The sequence below is a fragment of the Chiroxiphia lanceolata genome, chromosome 1 (genome assembly GCF_009829145.1).
Source record: "Chiroxiphia lanceolata isolate bChiLan1 chromosome 1, bChiLan1.pri, whole genome shotgun sequence".
Taxonomy (NCBI): domain Eukaryota; kingdom Metazoa; phylum Chordata; class Aves; order Passeriformes; family Pipridae; genus Chiroxiphia; species Chiroxiphia lanceolata.
In genome coordinates this window covers 71,719,095-71,732,281 of record NC_045637.1, presented here as the reverse complement: position 1 = coordinate 71,732,281, position 13,187 = coordinate 71,719,095, and the positions used below count along the sequence as shown (strand labels likewise).

Below are 13,187 nucleotides of genomic sequence, written 5' to 3'. Positions count from 1 at the left end.
TACATTGAAACAAGATACCTTACCTGCCTATAGCTTCTGCTGAATTCTAGAGGATATTTTTTCTCTTTCAGCAACACACCAGTCTAAACCTATTCCTGTTGCCCACTGAAGCAAACCTTAAGAAAACTCTTCTGTATCTGACTAGTGAATTATTTAATAGCAGTCAACATTTTACATCGGTTGCTAATTTTCTTTCTTAATATGTATGTTCAGCATGTAAAATCACACTAATCTTTCACCAAAATGATGATTTATTTACTTTATCTTACGCAATAATAAACTCATACAACCCAGGTCAGTAGTCCACATTTTATGTTGCTGTAATCTTCAAGAATAACTGAAGTAATTCATTTACTATATAAAAAAGCTTAAGATTCTTCAGCTGTGAGTAAAATACATATCAAACACATTCCAAGCCTGCAACATTGCTAAGATAAAGGAAATACCTCAATGTGATGTGAAACGACGGATGAATTACATGATCTCCTTACTTTCTATTCACTGGAAAACAATCCCATGAGAAATAGTGCTATACATTCAATGGATACTCACAAAGAAAAGTTGGTTTTTACCAATCCTAGAATAGCAAGCTGTCACAAAAAGCCCGACAGTATTTCTGGATCCTCAAAACAATACACTTCTCTTCAGCTCTGCAGCTTACAGCTCTACTGGCTGCTACTGCTGCTACCCAGGAAGACAAGCTGTAAAATCGTGATGACAAGGTGACCAGAAGCATCCTCAACTAGCGTGTGGAAGAAGACTGGGGAATAAGAGATCCAGAACCTGTGTTAAGACTCAAAACATTTGCTATGGCTCTGCCTGTTGAATTTGGAATAGAGATAGGTGGAGCTGTGGGTTTTCTTACACTGAAGCTGAATTCACATCCTCATCAGGTATCTAAACTTAATTTTTTTTTCCCCAGGAAAAATGAGCTGAATATTGTGATTGGGATCGAACTGGTAGTGTAGAGGCACTGTGCAGTGAAGCAGAGGATGATGTACAAATTTACAGCAGAGGACACAACCTCCTTGTCCTTGTTAGAACAGCTGGGACCAATTCATCACTGGATGGGTGTAGCCCAAAACTGTGTATTCTATAGCCCTCCATGCCATTTTCCCAGAAACTGTTGTCAGTAGAGGCCTGCGAGGTGTGGGGGGGGAATGTTCCTGAGCACCCTCATACCCTTTTATGGAATGAGCATCCTCATACCCTTTTATGGAATTCCCCGCTCTGAGGGAAGGACTAAACATCCTTTTATGGAATTCCCTGCTCTGAGGGGAGGACTGAACATTCCTGCCTGAACTGGAGAGTATATAAACCTGGAGTTTCAGAACCTTTTTACCACTCGTGGGATCCAGAGGAGGACTGCAGCTCATCGCTCTCAACCAGACTGCAGCTCACCGCTCTTGGCCAGACTGCAGCTCACCACCACCCTCGGCTGGACTACAATCACCACTTTTGGTTGGACTGCAGCAGCTCTCCCACCAGCAGGTTTTTCCCCTCTCCCTTTGCTTTGGACTCAAGGGGGGGCCCAGGTAGCACCGCTTTGTTTGTGCCCCGGGGTGCTGGGTTGTACATTTGGGCTTTGTGGGTTAGTGCCTGTTGCTTGTCTGTGTGGTCGTACTTATTGTATTATTTTATTAAATTGTTATTCTGACTTGTAATCTCTCTTTGAGTTGGCTTGGTTTCCTCTGCTGGTTAACTTTTAAACCAGCACACTCCTCTACTCAGAGCTCAGTTACACTCCATTATCTAGCACTACCCATTTCATACTTCTCTCTGTTTGTCCTGTTAAATATCTATTGAATAAGCCATTTTTATTCATAAGATTTCCTATTTGGTTAAAAAGATAACCCTTCTGCTGTTTTTCAAACAAATGAATGGTGCTTCTACATCTACATTTATTCTGTTTTCCTTCCAGTTTCCCTTTACAGGTACTTTTCTGGAGCAAAAGAATGTTTTATTCTGCTTTGAATACAACAAATTTTGATGTATCATCTTAGTAATTTTGAAACATTTCCACAACTTATCAGAGGCTTCTGTTATTAAAGTAACTACCAGTTTTCTGTAGGAACTGTATTTTTTCAAAAAAACAATCCTCTCCTGAAAACAAGTAATGGATTCACTTCTAACATGGAATAGTGCTGAGCATTAGAGACTGCAAAAAGCTGACAAAGCAAAACCTGGTAGCAAGGGCAGCCGTATAAGATGTGATAATCTTTTTATTTTAATTATGTTGTATTAACACGGTGCAATAACATTCAAAGCTTCAGAATAGCACACCTTTGTTCACACACTTTTTTTTTGTAATTTATGTACCGAACGTACATGCACTAAAAAGAAACACTTAAAAGCAATGTGCAGCAAATAGCCTTGATAGCCTTGTTCTTAAAAAGAACTTGTGACGGAACTCTATGCTAGGAACAAGCCAAGAAAAATTAAAGATGTGTGAATATGCCTTTCCTAGTAAAACAGCAAAAGTGTATAGGTCCACCAAGGAACCTGTAGAACATCAAGATCATTTTAAGTTTCAAAATCAATGAAACATCCAAGTTAGAGATGACTTTCTAAATAAAAGGATAACCAAAAGGTGGGGTTTTAACAGCCATTTTCAACAGCAGAAAAAATAAGAACAGTTGAGAAAGAAGGTACTAGCAGACAGTACTTACTGATCTGTAATAATTTTTTTTATTTTGTAGGATTAGTAACATTGGCTTCCCTATACAACCTTTAATATCTAATTCCTTCTGCCAGATATGAAATTTTACCCAAATTTATGAGCCTTTAAAATGGACTACTCATAAAGACATATTAAGTCAAAAATTGTTGCTCCAAAAGGGTACAATGTATTTTTAAAAAATATATATTCAAAAGGATAAGAAATGTGCTCTTGAAAAATTAGAAAAACATTGCCAAAGGAACTCCAAAATGAAGCAACAACTGTAGCAAAAACAAATGACATTTTTGTTGGTTTTTTTTAGCCTTGGAAGGAAACATGAGGAACCCACAGTAGTAGCAAATGAGTAGTTCACCACTCAATCTTAAAGTCATTTAAGGACTAGTACGCAATTAATTACTGGGCTGAACAGAACAATATTCAAGATCGTAACAAATTACTGTAATGGTAAAAAAAAATATTTTTTTTTTTAAAAAGGAAGATTAAACGGACAAAAAATAGGTTTGCATCTCAGATTCTCAAATAGTGCTAGAATGGAAATCACCTAAAGGTAGAAACACACTCATTACAATGTACAATAGAAATATGTATCAACAACCTTGAAAAGAAGGAGGCAGAGGTAGGTGTAAGAACAACCCTGGGCATGAATTCACACAACAGTTGTGTGCCGTGGGCAGATATTCTTGAGATCAGCCTTATAAGTAGCTGAGCTGCTGATGCAGCTACAGAGAATCCTTACACTTACATATAATCATAATAATGTATTCTATTTTTTGTGCCTTATGTTTCATTAGCACGAAACATTTGTAAGGCTCTGGGTTTTACTTTTTGAATTCAAACTTTTCATTCTAATAAATGTTATTTTCAGTAGCCTAACACAACAAGGTACCTATCCTGGCAGGTGTGGCAGGCCTCAGAGTGTGGTCCTGCAATACTTGCTCGGGAATTAACACCTTTGTACCTGGTCTCCAGGTGTCTAAAGATAATGGCACAATATGGGCCCATTTAAAAGCTGGCAAGGCAGACAAATGAGACAAGTCATCGCCCCAGTGAGCAGTGCCAAGGAAAAAAATTCTGGCATGTGCAAGGCAACAGAAAACAGGAGAGAGAGTGTGTGAGACACCTGTCATGTTAGCAATTAGCAAATAAAGGACTTTGTAGAGTCTGGAAAGATCTTGTAACAGAAGCTTAACAAATATAAGCATGAATTTACACACTTACCTGAATAAAGGCTGTATGTCATCAGCCTCAACAAAAAAGATAAACAAATAATTAAATAAACTCTAGGATATGATAAAAGAAGGATTCTAGGGATGGATGCCAACATTAGATATAAATTTCCTTGGAGAAAAAGAATACTGAAGAAACAGAAGTTTACGCCATAAGAAAAAGATTAAAATGCTAAAAAAAATATTAAAAAAGGAAACCATGGGAGTATGTATAACGTGCATCCAGTTAGAGGTTACTGCTTTTTCTGCTGACTCAGGCCACAGAGCCAGTGGTGAAACCACTCAGAACTGCAGCACGACCCTGCTGCTGTGGTGAGTGCCTAGGGATGCCTGTACTGGCACTCTAGTTGAGTTGTGAGCTGTTTTCTGTTTGAGTAAGACAATTCCTTAAAGCTATGCTTATGCTATTATTATTCACCAATGCTTTCTCTTACTTAATTGGTCAGTTTGAATTAATCAGCTTAATTAAGGTAAATGTAAACAAAAAATTTATTTGTCTCAGAACTTATATTTCTGGGCAATGATAATTGCATATCTCCATTTGTTATGAAGTTTGACTGTATACAACACTTTATCATTGTTACTTAATACTAAATAGTGTTAAGTACAATCGTACAGAGGTTTCCAAGCTCTCACAATCAAGTATTTTCTCTGATTCTACATTGTCATACTAAATTTTTTTACACGTTGTTTTGGAAACTTAGTGATGAAGGAGTCTTCCTCATAGATTAAGATCACCTCTAGAGGTGCTTTTAATTATTAACCTTTTACTATTTAATATGAAAACATCTGTAACACCTTTCTACTTTCTACTTTCATGACAGATGTTTCAAAAAGATATTCTCTAGCCATTGTTTCTTTCTTTTCAAAGATCAGGTTTTTTGTTCCCTGGGCGTTTTCCACTCCTATGCAAATTCTGTAAAATTAACTGGTCTTTTATACTTCAGCAGAAAATATTATCATCTTACAAAACACCTTCAGTATGTGTCAGTAACCACGGGCAACAGACCACAGAATCACAGAATGGGTCAGGTTAGAAGGGACCACAGTGAGTCATCTGGTCCAGCCTCCCTGCTGAAGCAGGGCTGTCCTAGAGCATGTGGCACAGGATTGTGTCCTGTCAGTTCTTGAATATCTCCAGTGAGAAAGACTCCAGAGCCTGTCTGAGCAATCTGTTCCAGGGTAGAGTCACGCACACAGTAAAGAAGTTCTTCCTCATGTTCAGGTGGAACTTCCTGTGCTTCGGTTTCTGCCTGTTGCCTCCTGTTCTACTGCTCAGCACTATGAAGAAGAGCTCCATTCTCTTGAAACCCTCCCTTCAGATATTTATAGACATTGATGAGATTCCCCCCTAAGTCATCTCTGACAGCCAGATCCTCGGCCTGTCCTTTTAAGAGAAATACACACAATATTCCTCTTTCTCTCCCACAAATTCTCTTAGATGTTAGTTTATCTTGTTATAGTACAGGCTTATTCATCATCTCCCATCTCAGACCTGTCACTACCCATCACTACAGTGAATATTCCTCCTGGTCCATTCTTTCTATGTCCCATCTCAATCACAGTTCCTGCCAAGGAGGTCTCTTAGACTTCTCTACCTCAGCTGCCTAAAATACATGAAAGTCGGAATACCTGGGGGCTTTTATATTTGTTAGTAAGATATGAAAGCTTGCGGTGAAAGGGTATCATCCCACCATCCCATCCCACTCCCTCTTCTTTTTCTTTTCCTATTAAAGATGCAGCCATAGGAACTGGGGAGGAGAGCTAGGAATGTCACCTCTTGAATAGTCAGTACAGGGTTGCAGGAAGCTCAACATTAATTCTGAAGTAACAGCATACAAAGGGGAGAAAATATCTTAAGGGTCAAACTAATGGACTTAGTCTAAGCAATCTTGGTGGCACTGTTGAATGAAAACCACTGTTTAGTAAGTAGTATGATCAAGAATAGCAAGAAGTTTGGATCAAGTAAGAACAAGTCAGTGAGTTATATGAAAAATATTCTAGGGACTTTTGATCAATTGTTGGAACAGTTCTGGAATATTCAATATTCTCTCAGATTTTCACTTTCAAAGAGGCTTCACTGCCCTCCTGAAGTGTAAGAGAAGATTTTTCTTCAAAGCCACTTATGCCCTCCTCTAGGGAAGATTCAAATGAGTGGACCTGGATAGCTTTGAAAACAGAACAACATGAGGGAAACCAAGGAAAGGATAAGGGAATGAAAGAGTAAAGGGAGAAGATAAAGAACTTCTTTCTGTTTTTCAAATTTTAAAAGCCCAGGAGAAATTACTCAGGGAAATTAAAGAGAGCAGATTAAAAACAGACAGAAGGAAACCTTTTTCACATTTTGTGTTAAAACTGCAGAAAATATAATTACCACAGAAAGAATTAGAGTCAAAAACTCAGCAAGATTCTGATGGGTTTGCAGATGTACAAGGATATCAAACATATCAAGAGCAATTTAAAGCTGCTGGAAGGCACATGTATTTCTTCAGGGAAACTGTCCAAGCATTTTAAAACTGCACAGACATGTGCTAATCAGAGCGAGATACAAGAACAAGGTCTCTGTGAGATAATGCATCTACAGGATGCCATTAAGAAATGTCACCTCCTCCTAAATCCTTTGCATTCATTCTCTCTCCCCCCTTTAAAGAAACAGCACAGAAAGGGACAATAGCCCCACTGAAAGACCATTTTTTTTAGGGTATTGTCTGAGAAAAGGTGTCTGCCAGCCATCTCCCTAGCATGCTGGCATTTCAGCAGCCTTCAGAGTGTCCCACGTATCTGGAAACGTATATATGCCTTGAAATTTATATACCTGGTTCTACAATTAGCTGGATGCTTTCTAATTTTATGAGCTCAGATCGTTTTTAAAAGCAGAAAGCACCATATGCAGTATCTCTGTAATTTCCCATCTTGCTTTTTTACATGACTAAGTAGTCACAGTAATCATGCTTGTTTCTTTTTATGTTACATCATGTTAACTGTACCTGCACTGTCATGTGTCAGAGAAAAAAATCTAAAACTGTGAAGTCTTTTTCATCTAAATGAAACAATTTGTCAACAGCACAACCGAGTACAAATGAGGCCAAAACAGAGGGGAGTGTTATAAGCAACTTAACAGTAGCACTGCTCTGATGCTGAATTTATAGCCTTCCTTAACAATACACTCCAGCGCATTTTTTTTCTAGGATCTCTTTTTTCCCCAGATTTACTCTGTTATTTACATCCTGTCCACTAAGCAGGAAGAGATTATTCCCTTCCTTTTTGCAGTTTCCTCTATGTATTTCAACGTGCTGCTCTAGCCCTTGAACTCCAAATTATATGACAGTAATACTGACACCAGAGATTGACATAACCCTAGCAGTCAGACGGTACTTGGTATACAAAAAAAAGAATTTTCTGAAGCATAAGGAATGTCACAAACCTAAGTCTGGCACCATTGGCTTGAAACTCTGAAATGCTAATAATAACTCTGGCTTAGGGTTATTATGATTGCAGCTTCTACTGAAATGCACAGTTGCTGCTATTATGGCTTCCATTGTCTGCAGTGTTAAGATCAGAAGAGTCCCATGTCCTCTCTCCTTATCCTCCTTTCAGTGACAGAAACCTTTCCATGTTATCTTTGTTCAAATCACTTCAGAATCTTCCTAACTTCTCTACTTCATATCCAGGCTTGTAGAGATAGGCTGTACATAACAGGGGGGAGATAAGAATCTCTATAGGACTGTTTGATAGGTTACACAGCACTGGTATCATATCTTTGCCTTCAAATCATCCCATGTTCCTACACGGAGACTTACAGCATGGCATTTCACTGATAAGAATCAATGAAAAAAATATCATGTGCTGCCATTAATCCTCATCAGTCATCATCTTCTTAGAGACAGAATCTCTCTCACTGTCTGCCTTTGAAATATAAAGAATAAATTCAGGAATAAAGTAATACATCTGACATAATACAAGAATAGCAGCATTAAACTACTTTGACTCCCTAGAAACCACCTAAGTCCTTTGAAAACATACAACCAGGAATGATAAAAGCAATTTCTACTACATCTTGACAAAGCTTAAAAACTTTCCCTGAATTTTCAAACCAAATGTTTTTTTTTTTTTTTTTTTTTTTTTTTTTTTATCTTCTTTCAAAGACAAGATGGGAGAAAAATAGTATTAATAGTAAACTGTAAGAACAAATCTTTTAAGTGTACACAATGCTCTTGCCAGCTCTCTAGAAACCCACTATAAAATCCCAATTTACCTTTCAAGTATGACTATTATCATAATATTTCTTCCTGTTAGTATGGTTTTGAATAGATGAAGATACAATCTACACAGGATCAAGAAAGAAGGTGAAAAGACAACGAGACAGTTGCTGCATTCAAATGTTTGCTACAGGTAATAACATCTTTGCCAGAAATTAAAAATATGTAAGCAGCACGACATTAGCTAGAGGGACAGAGGAACACTGGAGGACTGCACATATGCAGAGGCAACAGAATTAGTTGAGATGAATAACAAGATTTGTGATTAGGATATGCTGGAAGTACGTTTAAGGTTTTTGTACAGGTGGACTAATTTTTTTTCACTTACCAATGAGGAATTATGAAATACTGTTTGGCATATATTTTGCTGATACACAACGTATTACCTCTGATTGACAAAATATATAATTTTTGTGCCTCAGAAGAAGAAGTGACCACTTTTTAATGTATAATGGAAGGACAGAGTAAGAAACATACACAAAAGGGATGGCTGAAGCAACACAGAAATTTCCCACGGATACGTATCAACTGACCATTCAAAGAAACTCTCTGACAGCTTTAAACAACCTTTAGCAATTTTCTTTTCATTACGGTGAAACACACACCATCTCAGCCACCATTACCCATCCCTCACCAGCTTGTCCTGGCTCTGCACACTTCCCATGTGCTTGCAGAAGCCAGCTGATTGGCAATGGGGCAAGGCAAAATATATCTCAAGTTTTCCGCACTTTCACAAGATTATAATCTTGTGAATGATGTGCCAGCTTGCAGCAACCTTTGAGAACTGCCCTGTTCCATTCCTTACTCTCAAATATGAGGTTTCAGCAACCTCTTTGTTATCAGACTTCCATATCTCTTTAAACTTCTACCTAAGCGAGTCCTGGTATTTCTTCTACTGTTCACAGTACAAGACACACAGGAGAGATGCAGTCTCCGTTTTACCCAGTGAAACAACAGTTTACCCCACCATGTGTGCAGCAAGGACTAGCTGTATAATTAAAAATCCACAGTCCACAGCCTTAGTCTCAGTAAATCCCCTATTCATGCAAAATGCAAGAAATTCCAGTTTCCTCACTGGAAGGAGATGCACCGGTGGGGGGATCCACACTTTGAATGCCAGAATGCTCTTCATCAAGGGACGCACCCAAGGAAAACCTTTCAGCATGTATCACAGTTATACTGGAAACTTGTTTTTTCACCACACTTTCGTTGGAATATCTTTTTTTCCCTTTAATTTCCTTGACATAACAGAAAATTTCTGTAATGTAAATGGTAATTGGTAAAAACTGTCATTTTATTCCACCTTTCCTTTTCCAAACTTTATATTTATGAATGGTAGTTCCAATTTCATTATGTTCTTGCTCTCTGAACCCTACCAGCGTTGAAGTACTTTTTGCTGTTTCACTTTAGCCCCACGTTAAAATTGTAGTGTCAATTTATGGGGATGGCTCCAGTCCCTGTGTCATAACAGGATCTCTACAAGGGACAAGACTAAGTGACACTTTACAATGAAATAAAGCTACAGGACTAGGAGAACTAAATTTCAAACAAATATAACTTTTTTCTGACAAGTTGAAAAGGTTAATAAAATTACCTTGCAGCTGGGATTCAGCTCCAAGACTGCCCAGTATACCATCACTTAGATCTACTGCCACCCGTTCAGGCTTCTTCACTTTACCAGCATGACCTCAAGTCAATTTTAGAAGCAGTTAAGAAGAGATTCCTTAAAAATGTTGTGAATTGCAGAGTTTGATTTCAAAAATAGTCAAGAATTCATGAAGTTCAACAAAATTGGCTTAAAGCACATGTCAATTAAAATAGATTTACATCTAGCCTATTATGCTGCACTTCTAAATGCTGACTATTACTTAAACATTATGTGGACTCATTGGATCAGATTATTGGTTGGTGAAAGTGCAGAGGAAACTTGACTTTCAGACATTACCGAATTTATCCTTACCTGTAAGAGATTTCACTCCTTTTCCAGGTACCTTGGAAGCAGGTATTTCTGTGGTTTCTTATAGTCTCCACACCTGTGAGGAAGACGTTACCAGAAGTGGCTAAGGAATTTTAACCTCAAGAAATTATAAGGATTTTCCAGTGACTATCTGGTCTTCACTTCTGCTGTGCTCACTCTGCACTCCTTTAACCATAACCACGTGTTAAAAGCTGTGTTCGTCAGCTTTATCAGCCGTTCTTTCTCAACAAGGGAAACCAGGAAACCTGTGAGCTCATTCAGCGGCATTTCACATGCAGGGGATGGTAGGAACATGGGACTTTCACTTACTCACAGAGCCTCAAGTGTAAAATCCAACGATGGGAGGGACAGAGCGAGCCAAGACCGCCGGCAGATACCGCCTCTGCGGTTCGTGGCCGGGCAGTTTTGCTGACGAGAAGTCCACACAGAGAAGGTGTCTCACGGGTCCCACTGAGGAAGCGAGCGGGACAATTTGGGACACCCCAGAGCCAGGTCTTCTGGGGCAGCGGCTGCCAGACTGCCGGGAGGGAAAACCCTCTCGTTCACAAACCGGAGACATGTTCCCCTTGGCGGGGCAGGGGAAGGAAGGGACGGGCACCCCACTGCCAGCCATGCGCGGCGCCATGTGCAGCAATCACCCGCCGGGGGCAACCTGCCTACATTTAGAGCTGTTTTACAGCAGTTTCACAAGAGACAAGGCCCAGGGTGCCGCCATAAAACAAAGGAAACCAAACCGAGGGAAAGCCCCAGACCCGCACGTTTAAGGCCGGTCCGAGCGGGGCGCCCCCTGATGCGCACTGCTGGGAGGCTGTTCGGCAGCAGGATGCCCAGACACCCTCCAGGACAGGATGCAGCCGGGCTGGGCACTAGCATTTGATCTCATCAATGCGTATAAATATCTCAAAGGGGGGTGCCAAGAGGATGGCGCCAGACTCTTTTTGGTGGTGCCCACTGACAGGATGAGGAGCAATGGCCATAAATTAAAACACAAGAAGTTCCACTTCAACACGAGAAGGAGTTTCTTTATGTTGAGGGTGGCAGAGCTCTGGAACAGTCTGTCCAGGGAGGTTGTGGAGTCTCCCTCTCTGGAGACATTCAAAACCCACCTGGGCACGTTCCTGTGTAACTTGCTCTAGGTGACTCTGCCTTGGCAGGGGTGTTTGACTAGATGATCTTCAGAGGTCCCTTCCAGCACTAACAATTCTGTGATTGGCTCTTCCCATTCTCTCCCTGCTTGGGCAGCAGTGGGTGGCTGGGTAGAGCCTCATCATCTACTCATGTGCCTCCCACATCTGGCCCACCCATCCCAGCACAGCGCTGTCCCTCCAGCTGCACCACAGCTTTCAGTGAGAGAAATTACCAGGCTTCAGCAGGTGCACACCCATTTCTGCTCCTCAGCTCCCACCCAGTGGCAGGAAAAGCTGCATTTTATCCAGGAGAAACTTCACAACACGTTCCTGGGCACTGCTGAACAAGAATGCCCAGAGATACCCATTTATGCGCAACTTTTAGGATGCCTGTTCCAGACTTAACTGGAGTAGTACCTATTCCCAGTTTTGAGCTCATTTTAGAATATAGGGCTTGGTCCCTGTCATTTATCATCCTGTTTTGGGGCTTAATGAAGCCAGACACTACTCTTGAACAACTTCAGGTCTCTGACAGGCTTGGCTGTGCTGTAGTAGCCCCCACACACCCAGCAAACGATCCCAGTGGCAGGCTGGAGAGGGGGATGGCACGCAGGGACAGCTGTTGCATCCCATTCCTTGGATGGTAGGAAGCATATTCCATACTGACATGGCTGTTTCTCCAAGGGCAGCCTTAACCTTAATTCAGTCAACGGGAGCCTCCTGTTGATTATAGAGCAAGTTTTCTTGGTCTTTCCTCAACTATTAGTGCTACCTTCAGTTGTTTCTGTATGAGCCAGCCCTCATGTGGGTACACGCACTGGATCAGATCAAAAATCTCTCTACCCCCTGTCTAAGACTTAGTAGTGGACATGTAGGGAAGATGTACATATATATATGGGCGGTTAAGTAATGATTCTTCCCCTAAAGACTGCTCTTGGCACTTTTTGGCATGTGACCAATGGTCTTCCAGAGTGAAAGATGGTATTTTTGTAGTTAACATCCATCAACTGAGTTTTCTCTATCACGTTTAAAGCAGTTTGTGAACGTATGGGAACTTTTCCCACATGCTACATTCTGTGGTGGAGAATACTAGAGATTACATGAGCAGTCTGTGATGAAATATTTCTGGTTTTCCTGAACTGGGCCTCTGCATACTTCAGGTGACTCTGAGCTATGTATTGAAAAATATTGTAATTAAATGTTTTGTATTCTGCTCAGCTGCCTATGTTTATCTGTGTCTACTATCCTACCCTCACTCTTTGCTTTCTAGTTGACTGAACTGTCTTATTATATTTGATTGTTCCTCTGACCCTTATGTCTGCTCTTCCATTTCTACTGCATCCTAAGTCTTTCTTTCTGCTCCTGTCATAGGAGTTCTTGCTCTCTTATACTTTCAAGGATAGCATCTTCTAGGATCTTGTTAGTGAAGGTATGCATACAAGCAAGAGGATGCAATTCCTTTCTAGGCACACGCTCTTCTCTGAAACACTGTTTTCTAGAGCAGATCAAACGCTTGTTCCAGCAATTGATAGTAAATATTTTGGGGTAAACTTCATAAGCCTTCGATGACCTTCATCCTTGTTTAGCCAACTGTCTTCACAAACCATGTTTTCAGTCTTTAGTGAAAAAAAACCCCACACCCACCAATTCTATACGTATCAAATTGCATTCTTCCATCATTAGATCTGTTGTGGAGTTATTTTTCAAGAAGCTCTAATCCCCAGAGCTTGCCTTGTTTCTATATTTGTTTTGCCTTTGGACTTGATTTGAAGAGTACTACGGCAACCTGAAAACTTGGAGTTGCTAAGTCACACAGAGCACATTAATATCATGTTAATATATTCAGCAGCAGAGACTAATGAGGGAAGTCTGAGGGAAGCGGAGAGGAAACTGACCCTAAGGGACTGGTGAGCAGCA

The 13,187-nt window shown here is 40.3% G+C and overlaps 1 protein-coding gene across 5 annotated transcripts in view; it reads right to left on the bottom strand.

The window, feature by feature from the left end:
* Positions 1-10,326, bottom strand: part of DDC (dopa decarboxylase) — a 73,107-nt gene extending 62,781 nt beyond the window's left edge. For 2 of the 5 annotated variants that reach the window (XM_032702586.1, XM_032702603.1), the window contains exon 1: positions 10,126-10,309. Coding sequence is in view for 1 of the 5 variants with exons in the window: in XM_032702595.1 (XP_032558486.1) it covers positions 9,760-9,801 (42 nt within the window). In the remaining 4 variants the exon portion in view is untranslated. Of the gene's footprint in view, positions 1-9,759; positions 9,855-10,125 lie in introns of those variants that run through there. The other 3 variants (XM_032702595.1, XM_032702557.1, XM_032702576.1) reach the window with 3 other exon arrangements.
* Positions 10,327-13,187: the final 2,861 nt, after the last annotated feature.